Below are 25,176 nucleotides of genomic sequence, written 5' to 3' on the forward strand. Positions count from 1 at the left end.
AGTTCGTCACGTTTTACACGAGTCTTAGCTCACTGAGTGCACTATTTGTTGTCACGCTTAATTTAAACGTACATATGGAGCGTTTTACAATTCCACGCAAATACGAGCTCCTGTAACTTGGTTGAAATGAACAAAATCCCCCAACATACGTTATCAACTTAATCGACTTTCAGACACTGACGATTTACTGATCTTTTACTGAAAGAGCATGCGCCCATGGCATAGTAATACAAGATCAAAATGATCTCGGAATATGCTCGAACGCGATAAAAAACAGCCGGCGAGTGAAAGTGTGCATTTTTACGTTCACGGGTCCCTCAAAATGCGATCGCAATAAATCACCGGAATAAAAGTGACTGGCACCTTGTATGCATGCCACTGAATGGCTATTACACGGCACTAACGAATTTCTATGTGTAGCGCAATATTCCTTGACTATGCTAGACTTCAATTCGAAAGCATAATTCCACGATCTCTAATGCAAGGTTAAGTGTATTGGAGAATCTTCCTAGGACGGAAGCTCGGAATATCGCAGAGATTGTGTAATTCTTAAACAAATACCCAGAATTATCAAACATCGAAGTCTAAGACAACTACTATATTTGCCGTAACAATCTCGAGTATTGCATTTCATTCAACAAGAAATGATGAATTATTCAACGATGAATCGACATTTTCCTGATTGGTCGATTTAGAATTTTATAAGAAACGCGAATTTAGAAAGTAAAATATTGATTCATAGTTGAAAGTTAAATAAAGTACAAGGGTCGAAACGTATAAGACTAGGTATATTTCGTGAAAGTTTCGATAATGTATGAATATAGCGGGATACAAATATTTATTTCTTTATACGTTGTCTTTATAGCGGTATTGATACCCGTGAAACAAATGCTGAGAAAAAAAGGAAACACGTTTCAGCAAAAGCTCTGTACATTCGGTGTTCACCACGCTCGACGTGATACGTTACTCTTGAATTCCCTCCAAGAGTGGATTTTACCCGGATTTTCGAATTTGCCCGATTTTCTCGTACATTCACCTTCAATTTATCGCGAAGTAAAAGCAGATGCAAGATGGATCGATCTGGAAAACTCCAAAGTCCAATAGAACCCAGTTCTGGGGAGAATTCAACGGTAACATATTAGGTCGATTACCGTGAAACGCTTCTAGACACCAAAACACGATTTCGCAAATATATCCCTTTAAAAAGAAAGAAAACGAGGATGCTCTATCCATACGTGTGTTCTTCTATAAAATTAGATTTCCCCTATATATATATATTAACAGAATTCTCCAAACGAATTTCCAAAATCAAAATTCCACCAGCTTTTGAATGAAAGATGTTAGCTTGTCAAATTTCAAGATGATAGACACTGAGAACTTCCGAGGGATAAATCTCCGGAGGCAACAAAATGCAGCTGCAAGATTAATACACTTCCTGCGGCGCGTGTCTCTTGAATTTGACTCCGACAATCTCGACAAAATCTCGTTCGATCATAGTCGGAAATGCAGACAGCTTCTTCCACCCGCGACCACGCCGACGTTTAGATAAATAGCGGGGAATCCAAAAAGAGGGGCGCGTATACGAGGGCAATAGTTCGGCGAAGATAAGCGAGATGCGAAATGGCTTCGCCATAACAGGAAAAATACGAAACGTCGGTACGTGTGTTTCGTGTAGACGCTCGTCTAGACGCGAGCCAGTATACGTATATATACCGTGTATACGACGATACATAACCCCCTGTGCACAGCAGGATGTGGAAGACTCGGGGGAACGAGATTACAGGAGATCGAGGAGGAAGAAGGAGTAGGAGTTGAAACGGCCGGAGTGACTCGTTTTCCTCCCTGTTTTCCAGACGGGGCCTACCACCACGCGTCTCAGAAACTATGGATTATCGGGTATAGTTGGCACTCTCCCCTCCAAGCAACTCGAGAGGCATTGATAGTTGGACAGGCATCTAACAATGAACGAACACGTCAGGAGATTAGGGGGCACTTTATAAACGGCTGGCCACCAAGGGAATCGCTGTGAAACGTTATCGACAAGTTCGATGACACGCGTCGCACCGGTAGTGCTAGTGCTGTGGTGTTTAACTGGCTTTCTAAGTGGCTGGTAGTCGGCCGACACGGCGGGTGAGTAGAGAGAACCCGAAGTACACCGAGTAGCTTGACGGTCCTCGATGTTACTCCGGTCTCCGGTGTTCGCGGTGACATCGGCGCAGACAAGATGTATCGATTACTGATACTTAAGCACACCGGTGTGTACGATGAGTTGGACGGCTACCGTCGTTTAGCTAGCAGACGAGACTGTCGAGACTTCGCCGTTCCACGAAAATGTTCCTCTCTGATTACGAGCCAGAATAACGTCAGCTACCCGGTTTTCCAGCGCTAGCAATTAGCCGCTACGATTGACACGCAATTAGACTAGGAGGCAAAACAGGGAATAAAAAAAGTAGGAAGAGGATCGAATATCGAGAATACTCGTTTCGAGAGTTTCTCGCAGAGTGAACTAATTGCGACAAATTAAGGATGTACGTGCGTACAGTCAGCATGTAAATATACGCGTGATAGATAGAAGTAATAACTTTGTGGATCTTCCTTTGAAACGATTATTTAACCATGTGATGCCGTTACGTGTAATCGTTACGTTTAAACCACCCGTGCTATAAGGTATGCCGTGTTCGGCGCGTTGAAAACAGGCTAACGTCTTTGGCAATTATCGATAATCGATAGATGATGCTTCATTGCGATATATTTAACGAATAACACGTGTGCGTAGCTTGATAATTCGTAACAGCTAATACAGTGGTTTCGACCGAGTGTTTGATAAGCTAGTGTACAGTCATTAACATTTGATAAATGATGCGCTATTAAAGGATTAGCCAGCCGCTAGTTTAAACGTTGATGACCATTGATGAATAAATATCAAGTAAATTAGACCATTCTACGTATCCATGACACAAGCATATACCGAATCATTCAATATTGCCTTAACAGGGTATACAATACTATGAATGAAACGGTGAAATTTCGTGTCCCGAAACAACTTGAAACAAGAACCGCTAGCCCGGATAAACGAAGTAAGTTAAAACGCTTGGAAATAGAAAACGATTCCATTGCATTTAAAATCATGATAATTCGGTTAATTGATAATGACAGTACGAGACATCAATCTCGTTTTATAGATACGGTTGCTTGGTATTCCAGGTAGTTAGGTACATAGACGAGTCTGTACTCCGACAAACCAGTTAGAATCCTAATTTGCTCATTAAAGTCGGTACGCGATACCGAAGCAATATGTATATTTGTGTATGTATTTTGATCGGTTCTATAATGATCGTACAGAATTGCTGATGGTTATGCAAGTAATTCCCTAATGAGGTATTTAATTCTAAATTTGTATTCTCTTTACTTCTGCAATCAACGCGTTTGCAATTATGTATCTTTACCTATACGTGCATAAATAATATTTTTCGTCGTTGAAATCCATAGTACGAGTTATTAAACACTGCATTAGCGGACCAGTTGCTTTGAGCATATCTCAAACATTAGATTTATGGAATATCGGTTATTAATTTACTATATCCGCGCCAGCATATTGTGGATGTTTGTCAAACGATCCGAAGCAGCCAGAGAATTTTCGAATGTTCGGGGCGTTCAGCAATATAGGAGACGAAGCGATGTTACGAAGCTTGTATCTACCCTGGAACAAGCCACTACGAACATTTTCCGTGATGCTGGAACTTTGAAAGATTATAACTCGAACGGAAGCGTTTACAAACCCAGAGTTTATACCACGTTGTTTCGTTACCACTAGAACGCCGCATACGAAAACGGGGAAGCTCGTTTTGGCAGCAACATGCAACATGGGATGGAAAGTTTTTACAGTAATTTAACCTCGATTAATTACCATCTATACAGGTACTTTAGAGAAAATCGATAAAATTCAATCAATTTCATTAATGGATTGGGTAGTTTCTATTGTAACTTCCTTCATCACGTTCCATGAGTAGAATATTAGGAAATGAAATTTTCGCTGCGCTATGTTTTCATTTTTGTATTTGCGCGCATACAGCGCGTTATCTTTTATTCGGAGAATCCATTTCCTGCGGGGCGACAAATATTCCAGCTACAATAGAACGCAATATCCTGCACAAATCTTTCAGCACTATCACGCTTTCGGGTACCAATCTTTCATCCGCTCTAAACTCGATCTATGTATTTTAATGGTTTATTGCTCTTATTGCACAGAATGTAGTGAGATAATTCACTATGTTTCACTTTAATAATAATAGTAGTCTTTGCTACTAAGGTTTGCTCACGTTCCTTAATATTACTAGAAATATAAAAAATATCGAAAGTTTTGAGTGATGGTTAGGGAATGTAGATATATAGAAAAATCGAAAGTATCTCTTACTTAACGTGCATAGTCGAAATTACACGCGTTATGCCGGTCAAATGACTTGTAACGCTTGCCCAAGCATTCGTTTCTTTTAAAGTACTTAGCTTAGACGGTGTGACTAATAACGCCATTTCTTTACGACTCGATCGATTTAATGGATTGTCAAACATTTTCTCAGCGAGAAAGCGATTACTCCCGAATAGAGAAATGAGAAAGATGGATGATACAGAGTAATCGGAGAAGGACGTACCTTTTCGCGTAAAAATAAGTTAAAATGTAGAATAACACTTTTTCATAGCACGTTTTCTTTTTGAGAAAATGCAGTCTTAAATTATTGTTGGAAAAAATGAACCGGTTCTAATGAAACCTATCGTTACGAAGTCCACAACTTCGTGATTTCATTAGGTGTAATTGGTCTGCGACATATGTATACATCATATATGATATAGTTTTGTGAGCTATAGCATACTATGCCATTATCCGCTCAATTTTCATATTTGATTTTTCCGAAAACAAAGCGTTGTATGAAAAAATGTTATTTTATACTTTGATCTATTTTTACGTGACGAATAACGTGTAGTTGGATCGCAATTTCGGAATCAGCCGTATAAGAAAGATAAATAGATTCGCCGTTACCAATTTGTAGCTTTCACTCATTATCAACCCTTCAACCCTGTTCGTAAAAAGATCCAAGGCATTAACAAACGTTAAACCCGTTCTCCGGAAACTTACTTTCGCGCTCATCCACGCCGTTCCTCCGATTCTTCTTCTTCGCTAACGAACGAACGTCCGCGGAAATTCGTGGCGCGTTTCTCAAGCTGCAATTTCCTCTGTTACTCCCATTATGACCCTGCTGGTTACACAAATCGCAAAAGCATCATTAACAGATGAAGATAATTGCAAAGCGTTACCCATAGCGTTGTAGCGTAGTGTTATCCACTAGCTTGAGGCAATCGAGCATGGATTTAATATCTGCGAATAGTCACGGTGGTATCACCGCGTGTTCGTGCTACGTTGATACCGGAAGTCGGGATATGAAGCGAAGCGATTGGAAGAGAATGCAAAAACTCGCTCGAGAGATTTCGACAGTACGATATTTCGACAGGATGTTCTCGATTAGATAAACTTTTGCAATGGTTTGTTTGCGAAATGTTAATCGAATGAGAGGATTTAGAGTCTAAGCATTTCGAGACTAATGGGACAAGACGTCCTGAGATAACTGTTAGGAAGTTGCTAATTTATTCTATTTAGACTGCTGATGTTTAGGTATTTATTTATTACCCATAAAGTCAAAAGATGTAAAAATACACGTAACGCAAACAATATATAGAAATACAATAAAAATATTAGACGCGTAGCGATGTGAAATTTAATGATTAAAATAAATATCCGCTTAATTTCCATTTTAATCGTGTTCAGAATAATTGAAATTTGTATAAACATTCACGGTCTTTATAACTTTTCATGTAACAATTAGGAAATGGAAATCACGCAGGAATTTGTTTCATCAACTAAATAGCGCGAAGAAAAATTCACCTCGAAAGGTTAACTTAAAATTATCTCGTCGCCCGATTCCCAACGACTCGTCCATGATTTTTAATAAATGGCCTATTTTTAAATGTGTCATTTCGTTCCATATTCGTTACCTATAAAAATTGTTACACTAGCAAGAACTATAATCATCCTAACTAAAATTGATTTGTCTTCATCAACTTTTAATTCTTTAATTATAAAAGTTCTTGATTAAAGGGTGACCTGGTAAACTTTAGGATTTTAAATATATTTAGACTTTCAGTTTTCAAAGTAGATTCTCAGGATTTTTAAAGAGAATTTTAATTTTCTTGAATCTTCTATAAATTGGCACGAAAATGATAATATATGAAAGAATATATCCAAATGATAAAATGAAAGAATATATCCAATTCCTTCTAAAAGTTAATAGAAAGGCCTAAGTGTCGCAATATTCTATTTCCGCAACAATATCAATTTTAAACCTGTTCGCGACCTCGCTCGCATTAACGGTGAAAATTCAATTGAATTTGTCAGGGACGTTATCATGGATGACATCGTTGCTACAGGCAGGGTTTCGTTGCATCGTGAACGAACAACGCGAAAACGGACGATAATTTCAGCGAACGTGCACTTGTGTCAGTTTCGACGATAGTGTCGTTCGACGGTCCATCATACGTGGTCGTCGTTATATGGGTACGCGACCACGGATCGACGCACCTATTTTTATGAACTGGCATAGAAAACGAAAAGGAAATTGCCGTCGATGTCGAAAGACGCAATTTTACGAGCGAAAGCAGGGCAGGCTCGGTTTGATGCTCGCTATGCGCGGCGTACCGTAAATCACGGTTCCTCGAATTTCGAAAGATGCTGGATTGGAATAGAACACCGTGTGGAGTAACACGCGTAATCATTTAATGACCAAAGAGATTAGCAGGTTGAATATATGAATTTTGTTGCATACGGATTTGTGAAACGTACATTAAGACCAACCGAATTAATCGCAATTGTGTGTGTGTATGTCAGAAATGCATCGAAGAGTACGAAAAACACGAAAAAATGATGAAACGTCGGCAATCATTTCGATCGGTCGGCAGACATGTATTTAAGGTAGAGATTAATGTAAAATGTCTGTTTATGTCACAATATACAGTGATCGATATACAGTACGCAAAGATTTATGTAATTCGTCTGTCTTTGTGTGACTGACTTATCAAAAGAACGTACTTTGATAAAAATCCAACAGAAAATTTCTCATAAAATCGTTTACACTTACGTATCACCATAAAATGGCTTTAAAACGCGATTCAAGGGAAATAAAGTTTTCCGCTTTGCCCTGAAGAAATGAAGCGGAATGTCGATAAAATGTTGGAACAAAGCGCGGCATACTAACAAAAACGCGATTGAAACCCGCAAAGAACCACAAATATGCCAAATGCTAGATAACCAAGATCGAAGAAATGCTAGATTTTAACTAAGGAGGGTCGACAGACCTTCCATAATCTATAAATCTATAGGACGATTGTATAGAATGCCTGGAATCGTAACTGGTTCGACGTCAAACTGTTACGAACATACGTATCGGTTAAGGAACAGGAAACTTTCCATATATCGTTGAATATCTTTTCCGCGCAGCGTGCGCCCGGAAGTCGCAGATGTCCGCCATGTAGCTTTATGCTCCGATCACATGCAGCGGACACAGAGTCGCATATGTGTCATCGGTGTTATTGAATTATTAATATAAAGCCGGACATCTGCCCAAATGCGTTTCGACCACGTTCCAACAACAAAAACGGTTAATAAAATTCCCGCCCTCACGAGGCAATTTCATTTTAAAGCGATAATAGAGGTGATAATAGAAATGATAAAGAATCTTGAGAATCTTGGCACCGCTCTCTTTGTCTTCTAATTTCACTCTGGAATAATTCACGTTGTACGAAATTGTTTTAGAATGCATTAAACTTTTGATTGAATCCGGGTGCTCGACGTAAAATTCGTGCAACGTCACTAAATGCTCGTTCTTTCTTTCACTTTGAGTGGCAGTGCCAATTAGTTTGCAATTTAAACTTGAAACAAACGGATATGGAATATAAAAATATAGAATTGATTGTTTTTCAAATGGATGGGGATTTATAGCTGAAATAAAGACGTGGCTTTTTTATTTGTATCTTACACACTATGTTCAAAGAGAACAACTATTTCATACGCAAAAGATCTCGTTGGCTTGAGTTGTAAAATTTCTCTAATAATTTATAAAAAGGAAAAAGAAATTTGTTTCACAATTCAAGAAATCACAGTCCTGAAAATAAACATTCTCTGTAAATAATTGGATCGTGTTGTAAAATCGTTGAAAATCTACTCGTAATTGTAAGGATAAGCGGTCGATTTGTTCGCCGTCTGGAAATACTAGCTTCTGTCGTGCAAGTGGTAATAAAGATTACCAGAGATTAACAGATACTTTCTTGGTGTACGGGCGACAACATTTATATATAAAATCGCCAGCGCTATTCAAGATCTTTCCACGCCATTTCAGATCGATTCAGTTACTTACGATATTCGTCCCGGAGCAAATCGTACAAATTTCGCAAGACGGGTAATCTAATAGACAGAGCCAATTGTAACGTAGAAAACATTATTTATTTTATCTCGTTTACGCAGCAATTCGATTCGATTGTTTAGCGAACAGCAATTGCCGTGAATGAAAAATGGCCCCTGGAACGACTTCGGAGTTTATTTTAGTTCTGGAATTAAACGAGCGTTCAATTAAACGGAGATTATTAAGAGTGCTTATCGCTTCTTGAAAACTTCAGTCGTGATTTATTTCACAGGCTCGCGAGTGTATTTCTACAAAATTTATATAAGTCTATCAAGCAGCGTGGGCTCGCGCGATTCGTCCCAGACCTTACACTTTCTTCCACCGCGAATGCAAAATGCCTCGTAAAAGAGATGGTTAACTTCCTTATATCTGACAAATTACGCCTATCGAACGGGTTACGCGCCCGTGAAGCTTGGTAGAATATGTGCAGCTATATAGCAACGCATGTTTCTATCCTTTATGCAGAGAAGCGAGAATCGATGATGTAACCGAAGTGGATGCAATTACTGCCTTTATATTGTACGTGTAATTTATAGTCATATCGCTGGCTTAATGGTTAATCACGTTAATTAATTAATGCGACCATAGTAAGATAATTAGAGTATCGGTAATATATTTAACGAACAGAAATTTTACACGAAGGCTGGTCGTAAAATTTGATCGGAGACCGGGGAGAGGATCATTTCTATCGGCGTTTTAGCACGCGTATCTATCAATTTTCAAATTAGGAACGAAAATCGAGTAGCATCTCCTTTCAAGAATGTGTACCACCACGGTAACATGGTACGAAGAAAAGAAGGAGGCGAATCAGACGATGGAGAAGGACGTGGAACCGCTTCCACTGCCAGTACGAACCTCGGCCAGCCAACGGATAATATGGCGAAATGTGATTGGTATCATTGTGCTTCATTTCCTCGCCGTTTACGGTTTCGTGAGCGGTTATCGAGATGCCAAGCTTTGGACGTGGATTTGGAGTAAGTACATATCGTGACTCGTTTCTACTTCGTACCGGAAATTCGCTTTTCTCCTTTTTCAAATTTCCTTCATTCTACCTCTTTTATTTTTATCCATTCAGAATTTCAAACAAACCATTTATTGACGCATCAAACATTTGAGTTTGCTGGAAAATCGATTTTTATCCCATTTTTCTCTCGATTCTATCCTTTTCTTTCAATCTGCAAGCTTGAGATTTAAGCATCCTGCGCTCTTCTCGCCCAAATATTCCTTTATCCCTTAGAAAATCTTTTAAGCTTGAAGAAAGTAAGAAGTTAAGAAATTTATTAAATGGAAGATCAATTAAGAAATTAAGTATCGATATGCGTGACTCTCCATTTCGATTTCATGCTAAACGTATATACTTTTTAAATATCAAAAACCCTCTTGGCTGAAACGAAAACGAAACTGAGATATAAATATTGAAGGATCGTAGCATAGACGTTAACGTATCATCGACTTGCGACAAATTTTTCATGCTTTTTATATTACATCATCCTGAAGGTTTTGCGTACGGTGTCGTGGCTGGTTTGGGAATAACAGCAGGAGCTCATCGCCTGTGGGCGCATAAAAGTTATTCCGCCAAGATTCCTCTGCGAATATTTCTTGCTTACTTATATTGCATGGCTGGTCAGGTAGGTTAATCCCTTCCAACTTTCTGTGTTCACGCTCGAGGAAGTGTCTCGAGCAATAATTTCATAGATGTTTCTTGTTCGATTAGACGCATTTTTATAAATGGATACGAGATCACAGGACGCATCACAGATACACAGAAACAAATGCAGACCCGCACGACGCGACCCGTGGATTTTTCTTCTCTCATATCGGCTGGCTGATGGTTAAAAGGCATCCAGCCGTGAAAGAATACGGCAGTAAAATCGATATGAGCGACATCACTGCGGATCCTGTAATAAAATTCTTTGACAAGTAAGATATTTCCTCTAAGCTAGTTTGCCTACACGTACGGCTGTCGGAACGTGCTCGCTCATCTTCATGTTTACAGTGGTAATTCAAAGATATCAGTCCTGTTCTAATGGATTCATGAATTTCCTCGTTCCTTTACGAGCTTATGATTAGCTTCGCGTTCCTTAGGAATTTTGATAAAGCTACACCGTATCAAAGCATCGAAATATTTCACTGAAAGGACACGTAACTCGGAAATGAGAGCCGACGAATTTGTGTTCATGTTACCGGAAGCCGAGCCATGGGAGCTTCCAAGATCTCGTTCGCGTTAAAACAACGTGAATTACATTTCGTCGCGGCTAGTCAAACCGTGAAACGCGGTCATTTGGACATTTTGCTATCTCATTGCAGGTATTACGAGGTCATCATGGTTTCGCTGTGCTTCGTACTGCCGATATTGTTGCCGGTGTTCGTGTGGAGCGAAACGTGGTTCATAAGTGTTCATGCGATGCTCATTCGCTACGTCTGGTCGTTGCACGCCACTTTTATCGTGAACAGTTTCGCCCACATGTGGGGAAATCGACCGTATAACAGGCAAGTTTTGGCGCGACTCACTCCGCGCTACCTGATCACGGGGCCAAGTTAATTAAAACTTGCGAACGACGACGGAGCCGTTTTTCAAACGCGATTTAACCTCGTTTCTACTCGGCTGCAGGAGGGTCAAGCCAACGGAAAACCCAACCGTTTCTTTCTTCGCGCTGGGTGAAGGTTGGCATAATTACCATCATTCTTTCCCGTGGGATTACAAGGCTGCGGAACTGGGCGCATATGGCCTGAATCCTACCACCGGTTTTATAGAGCTGATGGCGCGCTTAGGCTTGGCGTACAATTTAAAAACACCGAAGAAAGAGCTGGTCGATCGAACGATACTGAAGAAGGGCGATGGAACGGACAGCCTTTGGGGACATCGGAGACACTGAGAAGATTTCGTATCGGGAGCGATATAGCCAGGTCGTAAAACGAAGCGTTAAAATAGGGTCACTAGTTGATCTAACTGCAGCTAGGGTTATGTGCATTTTGTATGCACGCTGGCACTTACGTACGTCAGCTTTCTGAAATTTCTGACAGTACAATGATAAGTCATAAAATTGATAGAAGTCAGAATTTTGTAAAATTTGAACTGATCCTGAGTCGACATAGTATAATCCTGGACGAAGCTCTGGGTAATTGCTTATGTCCTTCAAATTACATATTTCAACTGTGTTATATATTCTACTGACCGATTTTGCGATCTCACTGTATCGCGTCCATTTACTATACATACTAAGTTTTTTTATATGACTGCAAGAAGAAAAAACGGCAGCCTCGAATACCAAATATTATTTTTATAAAGCAAAAATGTGGGGTGGAAATATTCTTTTTATTTAAATGTTTTTGTATATTTTCGTATTTGTAGAGGGATTTATATGCTTCGGACGTCACGCGAATCCTTTTGCTGTTATCATTCCAGGTTTATTTAGCGCGTTTTCGCATCGCGTATCAGGCCAGGTCAGGTATATGGGTGAACACGTACGCGTATAATGCTAGGCCGATGTTTATGTAGGAACAAATAGTTTCCTCTACGTGTATCTACCGTACTTATGTTTCTCTCCAATTAAAGCCACCGCGAGTGTTTTTATAATGAAACCGATCACAGCGAAATCGGGCAATCTGTTCAAATATTAAATGACGCTGAAAAAACATTCGTTCGTTGGTCGTAGAAAGTAATCGAGATAGATTCACGTTAATTAGCGAGGATATTGAATATTTACGATGGTATACTATATACTGTAGCGTGCTACAGAGTACAACGAATGAAACGAAAACGAACAGAATACCTTCACGGAAGTTCGTCTCGAAATGCAAATAGCATTTGCAAATGAAACGAAATAAGGCTTACTTTACCAAGGAACTTTACGAATTTCCCGTTGTAGCACACACAACCGTCAGCGCTGAGCTGACAACAAACTTTAAACAGGGTTCACCGTTTGCAAGCTCCAAATTCTGCCACAGCGTTATATAGGACGTGAAAATTATTTATTCGATACCATGTACTATACTACTATATTTCTGAACGTGAAAAGTAACGTTTCAAGAGCATTTTCGAAAATACGATAGCGGGGCTTGTTACGCATCGCGTTGTTCATTTATTCAAGAAGTCTGTAAGAGTTGTCGAAAAGCGACCTTGTTCTACCTTGCTTTAACGGTGAAAGCACCAACGAAGGGTCGTCGTTTCGGAAGGTACGTAATGAATGCTGCAGTAATGAACCGTGTTTAGCCTATGTATTCGGGCGTACACCCATATACAGCACGGTTATTTCCGGTTGGTACTCTGTGTTGTCCATCTCTTTGTCCCTTAAAATGTCACTTCTTTCGTAGAATTATCGAGGAATAAGCGTCAATTTCTCGGCAATAAATAGACTTTAACATCGATTAATCAGAGGCAAAACGCTTCTAATCGAGCCTAAACCAATGTTAATTAACGAGCATGCAATCGTCGAAAACGAAACGATTTCAGATAATTTCGGCACGTTCCGCGTTTGGTATGCATGAGGCTCGTGTAAATTTTCATCAGGTGATCATTATTGGTCCGTGTTCGGTAATGATGGTCGCGCGTATTTTGCGTACACGCGGCAGCCACTTTCACTCGTCGCGTTCCGACACGCGGCGCTTGCATATCGCACGAATTATTCAACGAAACGGCGGAAATTAATTATCGGTGCAACAACGGTTACTGAAGCTTTAACGATGTAGTAATTACATGCTGGCTGCTCGCCGTACTGAGAAAACACGTAACCGGTCGTGTTTGCAATCGTGTAATATTTCGCAGATTTGTATTAGCTACGCGATAGATATCGCGCATAGATTACACGCTTTATAAATACCGGCGGCATTTCTGCTCTCCACGTGTTCGTTCTACGATATTGTTCATCTATGTTTTAGATTACCGTTGGTACCACCCCCGTTTATTTTTAGGCAGACAGAGAGGGAAGGAAAAAAAGAAAGAAAGAAAACATTGCACGAAACTACAGGCTATCGTAAAGTCGGGCAAAAATACACTACGAGTTTCCATAAGTATGACACGAAGGCAGCGCAGTTATAGCGACTTTTCATATTTATAGCTGGACAGGACATTGTTTCACCGTATGTACGGCTACTGGCCTATAGTATTTTTATCTTCGACAGTTATTCTCGGATGATAGGTAGCCGATAATAACAGCGTAGAGACTAGTTTTTTTATTAGCTACGCAGTATCATCGTTTTGGAAGAAGAATGCGCTAAAAATGGAAAATGGTAATCGATGAATGTTATATTTCAGAGACGTAAAAATGTATTTCTAAAAAATCACGCAATAATTCGTTGGGGAAAATTTGTCGTCTAAATTAAAATGCAAAGTAGCTCAAACAGAGGGATGAATCATTGCTCTCATATCGAGCTAAGGGTATTTCTATTCAAACAAGGATGTCATGGAAAATTAACGTTTTTTTACGATCCTATTCGGATATAACATTTATCGATTCTGATTACCTTCAATTACGGTTATACCTTAGTCGGAAACGATTTCGCGGAGAATCACTTTTCTACGTTTCTCCGGTAATTCTCTCGTGTATTGATTAATGATAAGAGATGAAATCAGTGTCTGCGTCCTCACACTATGCACCGTGTATTTCTGCCATTCCCTCGGCATCGTCGAGTATTTTCCTCTATGAATTTGTTATGACCTTAGCAATAGAACGGATCGATAAGACACATTCTGTCTGTGCGCGCCTCTGATGTGTCTTTTACCGTCGCCTCGAGGCGATGGAATAAATTTGAATCGCATATATGTACAGAGAAAGATCGTTCGTTGATCCGATACGACTGGAAAAATTAGATTTACTTTGTTTCATTGTTCTTCTCTTGACCATATGCATTTCTACATTTCTAATTTGTAAGCTTCCTTCATATATGCTACCAACTATTCTTGAATTACTTACTGTCAAGAAAATTCGAGTCACTGAAAAGAAGCGCGTTGCAGCGGAGTTAACGATTTAATTAGAAGAGAATTATGATTGTACAGCGCGGTACGGGCTTACAATAACTATAAATATGGTCACAGTCTTGCACAGCTTAACGCCTTGACGGTGATACATCAGACTAGTTATTAGACGTTAGCGTGTGCCTAAGTTATGCATTAGCGGGTCTTATTTCGAAATATGTCTCTAAAAAAAGAATTTATACGCACGGGTGTAATTTATGTATATTTACGGGTATAATTACGTAGTATTATATAGTAGTATTACACTAGATCGCTCAATTTCATGCTCACATTTACTAAAATTTTAATTACATTTATACACCAATAAAGTTTACCAGCAGCTGTCCAGGTTTCATTATTACTTACTGATCCCATATATACGAGGTAAAACAGAGGCGAAAGACCAACTGCTATCCGTAAAATACACGATCGCCCCTTGAAACTGTATCATAGAAATAGAATATTGCGATGGAATCAAAGAAGGAAAAGCATCATCACGATCGACTTTCGAAGCAACAGTTCGAGGTTTAATCTAGCAAAAGGGAAGGAAGAACGCGAGATCCACTGAGAGACGATCAAAGGAGACATTACACCGTGCGCTAAAGCACAACCAGAATAGAAGGGAACGACAAACCGCGGCTGTGACATTTCCGGCTCGTTTCGTAGGTCGTAAAGAGAGGTAAAAGCGTAGGCATTATGTGGATCGAGCTCCGAAGGCGACCAAAAAGCCGGTGATAATGGCGTAGAGAGCAGTGGCGACTCAAAGCCGACTCGGCTCGAAAAAAAAGAAGAGGAAGAAAGGGAAGGAAAGAGGATAGGTTGCAAGTTGGCGAGTGATGCGATGTGCGAACCGGTGGTGTGCGGTGCACGGAGTTACTTTCGAGCATAAGCGCGCTCGTTCGGACTTCCTAGTAGCGCATACGAAGTATTGTTTGGAAAGCAGCTCATCGCCAAGAGCCTCTCGTTAAATCTCCAAGAACTTTGTTCGTCCAGCTCTCGCTCGAGATCAATACGACTCCTAGTTCAGCTACATATGTAGTTACATGACAAAAGTTCTGAACTTTTGACCCGACGGCGGCCATTGTACGGCCGACAGACGTCTATTCCATCGCGTTTCCCTATTTTCTTCTATTCCGTGTTGCACATTTCACGCGTCCAGGACCGGCACAGCTGGACCACGGGGGTGGCATTATCGTTTTGCATGTGGCTCCTGCGTACGTATGTATAATGCATGGCTGTTTTGAAAAGGTAATGCAATTCATAACGGAACACTGTGATGCGTTCCGCTCGTGTTTTCCCGTCTCCAGAAACCACCGGCGAAAATAATAATGCTTATGGACCTTAATAATCATAAAAATGCTAATGTTAATGACGCGGGGGGATGTGGGCGGGAGTTGGCGGTGGCCGTGATATTAATGGAGGGATCGTCGTCGTGCATGGGAAACAATAATAAGAACAATGAAAACGGCCACGACAGCAATGAGCACGAGATAATACGAGGGAAATGCGAGGGTGAAACGAACAGTATTGTAGTTGTAACTGTCGCCCAAGCCAGACCCTGTGAAATTGTTTAACGAGATCACTCGGATTTTTCGTCCTTTATATGCCTTGAAAATAAAACGCTCGACTATTTGTTTATTTAGAAGAGAACATTTTGTGGCCACTATCAAAAGTTTTGCAGCAGATCGATTATTTCCCTTCTAGTGTATCGCTACTCGATACACAGGCATGTATTGTATGGAGTTGAATAAATAAAAACATCAGTGGTTTTGATTAAACAAGTCTCTATCGTAAGAACAACTAAACGACGATGATACCACGTATTTTGCCTATATTTTCTTCCCTATTCAAATTAATTTTCGTTTTAGCGAACGATGGATGAATTTTAATTAAAAAAAATATTTCTCGAAAGAGACTTAAATTGTCTTTTAAGCCACAGTCTTAGCTTGCAAAATCTATTTTCTTAAAGATCGTTTGTCAAAATCCGGATATATATCATATATAGCGAATGTTGCTTCATTTTCTCGTCACATACTTCGATACGCCAAGAGATCATGTATTCCTTTCTTTCAATCGACACAAATGAAAATCATGAAAAAGCATCTTTCTATCTCCAAGATACTTCTCCCTTGATGTGGATCGTTGAAGTAGTAGAAAGCAAAAGGATGAGTCGTTCAAAGAAGAACAATTCCACGATGTCTACGATCGAGGGATCGAGTTTCCTTATGGCGAGTAAAAGAAAAGAGTAGGAGCGACACGAATACGAACTCTTTCAATGAGATACGTAATTTTATCGATCTTCTCGTCGTTAGTTAGTTCTCTGCAAGCTACAACGCACGATGGTGCGCTGTATGATTCCGTGACCCCGAACGTTGGGACCAAATGGTAAAAAGTGCAGGGTAAAAGGATCCGTTCTTTTGCGAGAAAAGGAAAAAAAAGATAATTCTATTGATCCGCATACTCCGTCGAGCGGTCTGTTCCACCGACGGATAAATCTAGTATTTAGCCTCGCGTATCTACAGGTGGAGGCGCCTGCGCGTCATGCTCAGATATTCGTAGATGTCACTCACACTTGCGTGATTACAGATATGCAGCTGCCTCTACGTGTTCATTCCACGCGGCCAGGTACTCGCAGCCAGGATCGAGGAATTGTTCTATATCAATTCATCCTGGACCATGATATTTCATTTTATTTTCCACTACCCTACATTTCTCTACTTCACATGATTTTTCTGGTCACTGCCACGTTTCTGACGTTGGTGCTTTCATTTACGCATTTTTTGATTACGTGATCTACTAATAGGACCGGCTGTATCGTGAACGAAAGCTGTCGGTTTATTTTTCTTTTACGACATTTATAACCACCGGTGCACGGTTACATTTAAACCGATGAGTTTTCGTTTCGTATTTGCTCGTTTGCTCGAGGTTTCCCTGTTGTGCTCGCAATGTTGTTGTTGAGTTAGCCGATGCATGATTGAAACACGATTACATGGTGGACTTGATAAAATCGTGGCGACAGTTTCACGTGTGAGTACGAACCCACGGTGAATTGTACGCAAACCTTCCACTAAATTAAAGGACCGTAAAATCCTTAAAAAACCGGTGTATAGCTTGGTTTAAGTAAAAATTTATTATGGGAGCTAGTTTGTGCGAAACTTCCGAAGTACTTGAGTCATAGACCTTTAAATCAGTTACATTAAGGGAGCACGAGTTTAGTATCCTCGTGCTCCCACGCGAAAAAGTTTTAGATACTTCGAGAGTAAACATTAATCTTGTGAACTACAAATTATTTTACTCACCCTGTGTGATTAGTTCCGTCGAGACTGCTTTGTAGTAACAATCTTCACGGCCACTTTCACAACCACCGCCGCAACACTACGCGAGTTTGTTTAGTCCAACCAAAATTTCTTAGGCATCTTCGCATTAGTCTACTAATACGTTTCTCGATTTATGAAAAAGACGACCGTATATCTAAGAAATTCCGCAATTTTTTGACGGCAGTTTGGACAAAATTTGAATCGTTCAAACTGTATTTAAAAGTGACGGATTCATCTTTTCATTTAGTTACCCACCACCGATCTAATTGATAACCTAGATGATCGCATTGATGCGTAGATCGATGTTCAACAAAACGAATACGCGATCGTGCAAGCGTATAAACAAATACACGAACGTGCGCGTGTGTGAATATGTGCGCGTGCATTCGTCGATGTGATTATACAGGTGAAACCTACCGACCGCAGTGATAGCTTGGGGTGTACTGAACATGAGGAGAGGGTTGGAAAACGATGTAGAATCTAATCTAACCTTACCTAACAGAGTGGTAGTGGCGCAGCGTGCGCGCCTCAGTGCGCTTGCGTGGCCTCAGCTTCGCTTAAACTTTTCCGGCAATTTAAGCAATTAGGAAGGAAAGCGGAAACGGGATTAACTAATGCGTTCGATTCTTATTGTATAACCATTACTTTTGTGCGAAAGTGCTCCAGCCGCCGAAAGAATCTCACGTGCAAGCTTTCTTACGGGATTTGTCGATGGGATAAAGTTAAACGGTTCTACGGTCAATGAGTTTGAACTTTCTTGGTTTTACCAGGATAATTGTAAGTACAATTTATTAAAGTTTGAATGAAATAAAGTAAATCCTGTTACTTTACTCAATTTGCCAAGTTAAGAATAACAAAGAGAAAATTTGTCATAGAACTAAGGCTATTTTAATTTAGGATGAACTATATATATATATATTTAATATATGTTTGGAATGGATTAAAAGAAGCAAGTGCACTTAATAGATTGTGAACAATAATATAATTTAAAATCTGTAGTTTGAATATAAGGTTGTAAACTTATCTAGAAATTATGTATTTTTATCTGTATGTTTTATTTTTGTATATTGATAAACTTTGCTACTATCGGTATTTCAGATTTGGTTCTTCTATTAGCAGTACCATTACAGATGAGGCACAAAATTGACCTGGCATCTTACGGGACTCTGTGTCTCATGTTCTGAAATACCGATCGATCAAAACAAATTGCGAGGGTGCTAACCGTCTGTGGCTAAAGCATTGACAAAGAACAGAATATACGTGACATCACTGACGAAGTCTCCGTGCAGATGAGCGGCATTTTACCGCGCAATCCCTTTGCGATCTGTTATATCTGCCATTGTTGTTCTTAATAGGAAAACGAAGAAAGACATATGATAGCAACGATATCGAGCGGACAAGAGTGATTTGCGGCAGATCGCCGCAGCGAAAGCGGGTTGGAAGAACAAGAAAATGCGTATGTATGTACCTTCCTTTTGTGAAACAGAAGAATTTTATTTCTTATTTTTTCTTTTTCTCATCTGCACCGAACCTAGAACAACGACTGGTGTCAGTGTGTATATTTGATTCAATAAGAATAGAAAGGGTCTCTGCGCAGTGTTCTTTTTCGATTCCCATATCGCACCCACTTACACGGTAACGTATGACTCGCATACTCTATCTCTATATCTCTGTGCTAAGAACAGCATAAATGTGATATGCAATGCTTTTTTGTAGGTCTCACTCGTACCCTCTAGCATTTTTGTGTTACATGCGTCACTATCAATTCAATATAGTATAGTGATTTGAATTAAAGGTAAAGTTTTCTATGAAATTACAAATAGAATACGAATCAGGATATGGTGTAATTGTAAACGAAGTATGGAATTTTACACTTCTACATACTTCTACCTAAAAAACTCGCAACACAATTTATGGATAACTCAAATAGATAAGTTGCGCACAAATGAAAAGAGCAAAAGAATCATCGACAACTTGCTTGTGTGGATAAAGGTATCGATCAAGTACTTCAATCTTCATAAATATACTAAAACTAAGGCTTAAAACTAACGAAACAAATTAAAAGTAAGATTTGAAAGTAAGACTTAAGACCAAGGTTAAAATTTATACTTAAAACAAAAAGTAAGTCCCCTGTTGCCTCACGCCGTCCAACAATCAGGCTTAAGATTAACATAATTTAGATCTTAGAATTAAAACCTATTTAAATGTAAAACTAAACTAAAAATAGATATCAGATAGATATCAATCTAGTGTACATTAGGACGTGGCCATACTGGCAGCTTTTCATATCAAAGACTTTAACTTAGAACGAAATTTAAGAAATTAAACTATATAATACAGGTACCCCAGGATGTCCTTGCAATATCTCACGGTGTTCTACAACTGGTGCTAATAATTTATTAACGAATATCTATTGTATGATTAATTAAAACTATGACGCACGCATTGCACGTTGTACGCTTTTAAGCTGAGAATTAAAACTAATACTTAAACTTAAAACTTAAAAGGACGCATACATTACGCAACATCTGTCTCCCACGCTACGTTATAAAAGCATTGTACAATAATTCGCTGACAGCATTCGGTATCACAAGAGACCTCCAAGTTCCAACGGGGAATTCCAGGATTGACCATCACACGATTCTTGTCTTGCCATTCGAAACTTACACGATCCACTGTCAAAGCTGCCGACTGATGATATTACGGTAGATTAGTCAAGGATCGAGGTAATATAAAGAAGAGCAAACATTAAAAATTTTCAGGTATTTATTAAATATGGCAAAATTTTGATTTTGCCTTCGTGTACACATAGAAGTATGACACACTCCAACTAAACAAGTGAAACTTCCGATAGGAGGAACCACCAAATAGGATTACGAAGCACTAGTCCTTGACTGAACAAGTGGGGTTCACTCCCGGTGGGATGAACTACTGAACAGGATTACGAAGGACATCAAATTACTGGTCTTAACCCTGTCCGAGTACCGAAGCACCAATCGGATAGGATCCTCAATTGGACTCTGTAAGCACCATGGTCGTGATGAGAACTCCCGCGACTCGATGCAAACCGCGAATAGTCATTGAACAGTCATCTAGATAAGGGGGTCCTTGGAGCGATTTATGAATACAAGAGGTTGTCAAGTGCATGCTGATTCGTGCGTATCTGAAATACGCACGAGCGAGTACGCCACGTAATAATTCAAAGGAATTGAGCGATTGCGAACCCATAAATCGCAAAATCGACTTATGTGATAAATGCATGAGGCAAGACAGAAAAGATTTTTGTTTTGTTCCAAATTAAATAAGCGTACCATTGTACGGAATGGATGAACTTAACACATGTATCTATCTTATGATTAACTAAAGCTAAAACACACGCATCTTGTGATGTTCCCGAGATATCGCACGATTTCCCATGGCGTCTCCGAGAGGTATGTCAGTCCCAGTCTAGATTATCAAAGGATTTCGTAAATAATTTTGGATGATATAGACCGGACTGTATTAAAATAGTTCTTATCTTAATATCGTTTTCAAATAGTAATATATTCCTAATATTAAAATTAATATTATATTAGTTCTCTAATATTTATAATAATATTTCGACGTACTAATGTTTGGAAGACAATATCAATTATTATTAATTTAAGTACTTGTTGTTTTATTTAATTAAAGTGGAACATTATACCTGCTATACTTAAATGCAGTGATGTTACGAAAGAAAAAAATGATGGTGTGAATTCGTTTATTTTTCGTAGTAATTAAAATAGAAATAAAAAAATTGATGTAATGTTCGTGCTATTAATAATATCGAAAATATAATTATAATAACTACGTATGTAAGCAGAATGTTAAAAAATTGAGTCAATTCGATGATTTGGAATTTTGTAAGCATTTATTAATATAAATGCTTACAAATAATAATAGAATAGAATAAGTTAATAGAATAATTTCTATCAACTTCATTTAGTTACAACGTGTTTATTTAAACATTACTATATATTTCATTTAATATTAGTATAAAATTGAAAATAAGTAAAATTACATAGTTTTCTCGAAGTCAATTTGCTTCTTTCCTATTGGTCGTATCAAATTAAATTTGTGTGCACATATATATAGAAAAATACATATGCGCGTATTTCGTACAAGCTCGTACCACTTCCCCAACAATTCCCGCGCGTACGTTTGGCGCGCAGCATTAGTGCGTCGTTTTAAACAGTAGTTAAGATGTTTAACCTCATCTAACATGCGTCGTTAACCGCTTTGTAAGTATATTTATACACTTTCATCAGGTTTATTTAATTACTTACTATACGTTTATTTAATCGTGTATCATTTTTGCTTTTTGATTGATCGAATCATCTTTGTATTATTTTTTATAACTATATTTGTAATTTATGAATGTGTGTACCATTTCATAGTAATCAGTATATAATAACACAAAATTGATATTGTGTAATTAACTCGCATATACTACAATTAAATGATAAGTAGTTTCACTTTAAGAATACCAAGGTGAAAATAGAGAAGATTAAAGAAATCATTCTTTCATATTTAAGATATACATACGTATATTTTGCTATTTCTAATTTTTGTTAATAATATTTATTACTTTTACAAAAGAGTTGCAATGGTAGGTGACTATGAACAAGTTTCGATCTTAATGTTAGATCCAATGTTTGTGAAGTGTTATAGAATTTTATTTCATAATCTTTTTTTATTGCAAGCATTATCAGGTATTTATCAAACGTAACAAAATTTATTAATAGCAGGTATGTTTTGAATTTTCATACTAAATATTCACAATTGAATTCTTGAAAATATTTATAAATATTCGGAAGTAGCAAGAAATATTTTAGAATTCTTAAATAATGAATTGAATAAAAAATAAATTTTAAACATTATATTTTATATTGATGAAAAGTGACTAATAATTAATTGGGACATTTAGTTGTATTTTCTTAAATAAATGTAAGAACAATATACTTTACTAGATTTTATTTTTTTACTTGATTTCGTGCTTGCCTCTGCTTTCCTACTAATATGGCTTTATTTTTGTTTCAGAGACTGTTTGTGATCGTGCGCGGTGCGGTCAGTGGAGTCAGTGTCTACACATTAGCTCTAATTAATTGTATCGTAAATACAATTAGGGTCACAGTTAATTGTATCTACAATATATTGTATGAAAAATACAATTCATTCGCGAAATTACAGTCAGTGTTTGTTCGTCGATTATAATTCAAATCGTCGCGTTAGTAGTAGTCTTTTATTTTTGTTTTTAAATAATTCATAATATATAGTTTTTTAAGTATTCGTTCTCTCAGAAACTCAAAACCTTTCTCAAAAGGATCCATCCCCTGCATAACTTAAAAATGGTAAGTTTTTAATTTATTTTACTCTCTGTGATCTGATGAAAAAAAATAATTTTGGAAGCTTTAAATCTTTGTTTTTTTATTGTAATTAAACCTTAATGTAATTTTAAAATCTCAATATTAAGCTATAAAATAGGAACGTTTAGTATACTTTAAAAATCATTAGAATCTGCATTTTTAGTTAGATTCAAGCTTTTAGGTTAGAATTACAATTTTTATCGTTATTACAATTTTAGTGTTTATTACCACTAAAATGAATTTAATAGAGTCTCGTTCTTTTTTACCAAAGACTTTTCACAACCTCCACATCTACGATAAAGTTCGATGCTTTGATGACGGTTTCTTCTGGGCCACAGCAACATTGATAACAACGTTCTCCGCATCTAATCGTAAGTTGCATGCATTTTTGTTCCTCTGGTTGATTAATCATGTCTTAGGGTAAAAGGTCTGAATCGAGACCGCCGTCTGGTTGCATTACGTAGATTCTTTCAACAAGTATAGTGGTCACGGGTATTTATTATACCCGTGAGTAGTAACATTTCCTCTTTGTGTTTTATCAGTTCAGGATGGCATCCTGTTGTTCATATCGCGTTCTTTAGTAATACTAATTTTATGTCTGATGTCTGATACGATATTAATATAAGCTTAGTAGAATCGAAATATATTCAGTATTGATATTGAAAAACAACCTTTTGTGAAATATTGAATATTGCCGAATATTTAACGCAAAACTATATCATCTCTTTTAAAATTATTGACTTAATTAAGTAATTAAAATAGTATACGTGGAGATATTTCCTTGTTGTAACTATACTTTGAAATTGTCTTCAACATGTAATATGGTTTCGTTTATGATAAGATTGCAGATACATCAGTATTATTCTGAGTAACACATATGTTAATGTTGAAATTATCTACCTGAATAGTGGTTCACTATTTCATAAAGAGGTCCTGTATATCCGTGATTGGGTATCGTTTGACTTTGTTATAACTCTCTTATGGTAATATCTTAAACAATTTAAAGAATCATTGATTTTTATGTTATACAAAGATATGTATAATTTATCTTATCTATAATTTATATATATTATTAGGCATAGTTTGTTGCTAACTTTTTATTAAAATTTAGTTTCAATTACATATGACAACTATAAATGCTGTCTAAAATTTTAATATTATCACAGACGACTCTACAGTATACAGTATACGAGTATATAAAATTCTTCGTCAGTGGTATTATAGACGAGGTCAATAATTTTATTCTACACTAAATCGGTAATGTCGGGAATGACATTAAAATGGTAAGATTGGTGGTTGGTACGGTAGAATATATTGTGATTGGTAAAGTATGTATATACATCTATGATCGACGATTAGTCAATGATGGTACTTAGTTTTAATTCCTGTTATTACCAGCGTTATCAGCTTATAACTCGTTCAGATGATACGGTTTTTGACCGATTCGGTAGTTTTACAGCATATGCTTATACTTTATTTGTTCGTCTATTCTGTTATTTGTCAGACAAGATAGATGTAAACACATTTTTTATTATGTTTTGGTATTACCGACTGTCGTAGAAAAAGAATCAACAAAAGATATTGGGTACGTCGTATTGTAAGAGATAGATTAGTTAGAAAGCGAGTCGGTAATTTCACGATAAACACATTTATGAAACGTATGTGCTACTAGCAAACAATTGAATCGATAAGTGAACGATTTGTCGTAGTTATGAATGAGCTATTATAGTAACAGCTATTACACGCTTCATTGAATCCATTAATTTATATGTTTCAAGAGTCGAACGTGCGCCGAAGATACAAAAATGTGTGGACACTGCTTTCGACTATTAATAATTTGGAAGAATTGCCGAATCGATCAAAAAACCGTATCTTTTGAACCAGCTGTTGTTCTCTATTAAATTGGAAATGTTGGAAATAGCATCAAGCACTAAAATGAGAAAAAGTATATCGGTTTATGAGTGCTCTCGTCTTTACTACTAAGATTTAAAAAACATCTAGTGTTAGCAGTTCTA

At 37.8% G+C, this 25,176-nt stretch overlaps 2 protein-coding genes and 2 long non-coding RNA genes across 8 annotated transcripts in view; 3 read left to right on the plus strand and 1 right to left on the minus strand.

The window, feature by feature from the left end:
- LOC117211086 (follistatin-related protein 5-like) overlaps positions 1–18,205 on the minus strand; it is a 47,659-nt gene extending 29,454 nt beyond the window's left edge. Inside the window, exon 1 of one of the 2 annotated variants that reach the window (XM_033454662.1) lies at positions 18,030–18,205. In XM_033454662.1, the coding sequence (XP_033310553.1) occupies positions 18,030–18,062 (33 nt within the window). In that variant the 5' untranslated portion in view covers positions 18,063–18,205. Of the gene's footprint in view, positions 1–17,756 lie in introns of both variants that reach the window. The other variant, XM_033454663.1, reaches the window with a different exon arrangement.
- Positions 1,843–12,829, plus strand: LOC117211090 (acyl-CoA Delta(11) desaturase-like). Of its 4 annotated transcripts, none has more exons than XM_033454672.1 (6): positions 1,843–2,130; positions 9,233–9,478; positions 10,002–10,132; positions 10,219–10,424; positions 10,812–10,994; positions 11,116–12,829. In XM_033454672.1, the coding sequence occupies exons 2-6, from the start codon at positions 9,265–9,267 to the stop codon at positions 11,378–11,380; spliced, it is 999 nt and encodes a 332-aa protein (XP_033310563.1). In that variant the 5' UTR covers positions 1,843–2,130; positions 9,233–9,264; the 3' UTR covers positions 11,381–12,829. The 4 variants fall into 4 exon arrangements, with proteins under 4 accessions (XP_033310563.1, XP_033310564.1, XP_033310562.1 ...); XM_033454673.1 differs by having other exon boundaries at positions 9,250–9,478; XM_033454671.1 differs by having other exon boundaries at positions 1,844–2,130; positions 9,264–9,478.
- Positions 18,206–18,320: 115 nt separating the features above from the next.
- Positions 18,321–19,396, plus strand: LOC117211091. Its single transcript, XR_004488202.1, has 3 exons — positions 18,321–18,551; positions 18,873–19,234; positions 19,310–19,396. It is a non-coding gene; the product is annotated as an uncharacterized LOC117211091 (long non-coding RNA).
- A 2,564-nt stretch (positions 19,397–21,960) lies between these two features.
- The window catches only part of LOC117211058, a 132,040-nt gene continuing 128,824 nt past the window's right edge, over positions 21,961–25,176 (plus strand). The window contains exons 1-3 of the long non-coding RNA XR_004488197.1: positions 21,961–22,036; positions 22,836–23,146; positions 23,433–23,532. This is a non-coding gene — a long non-coding RNA (uncharacterized LOC117211058). The remainder of the gene's footprint in view (positions 22,037–22,835; positions 23,147–23,432; positions 23,533–25,176) is intronic.

This window comes from Bombus bifarius, unplaced genomic scaffold (genome assembly GCF_011952205.1).
Source record: "Bombus bifarius isolate JDL3187 unplaced genomic scaffold, Bbif_JDL3187 scf7180000008216, whole genome shotgun sequence".
NCBI classification, from domain to species: Eukaryota; Metazoa; Arthropoda; class Insecta; order Hymenoptera; family Apidae; genus Bombus; species Bombus bifarius.

What these genes read in the sequence shown, in the direction of transcription:
- LOC117211090 (XM_033454672.1), top strand. Translation starts at nt 9,265, where the DNA reads ATGTGTACCACCACGGTAACATGGTACGAAGAAAAGAAGGAGGCGAAT. An exon ending in GTAATAAAATTCTTTGACAA is followed by an intron (nt 10,425 to 10,811) that starts GTAAGATATTTC and finishes ATCTCATTGCAG; the next exon opens with GTATTACGAGGTCATCATGG. An exon ending in GGAAATCGACCGTATAACAG is followed by an intron (nt 10,995 to 11,115) that starts GCAAGTTTTGGC and finishes ACTCGGCTGCAG; the next exon opens with GAGGGTCAAGCCAACGGAAA.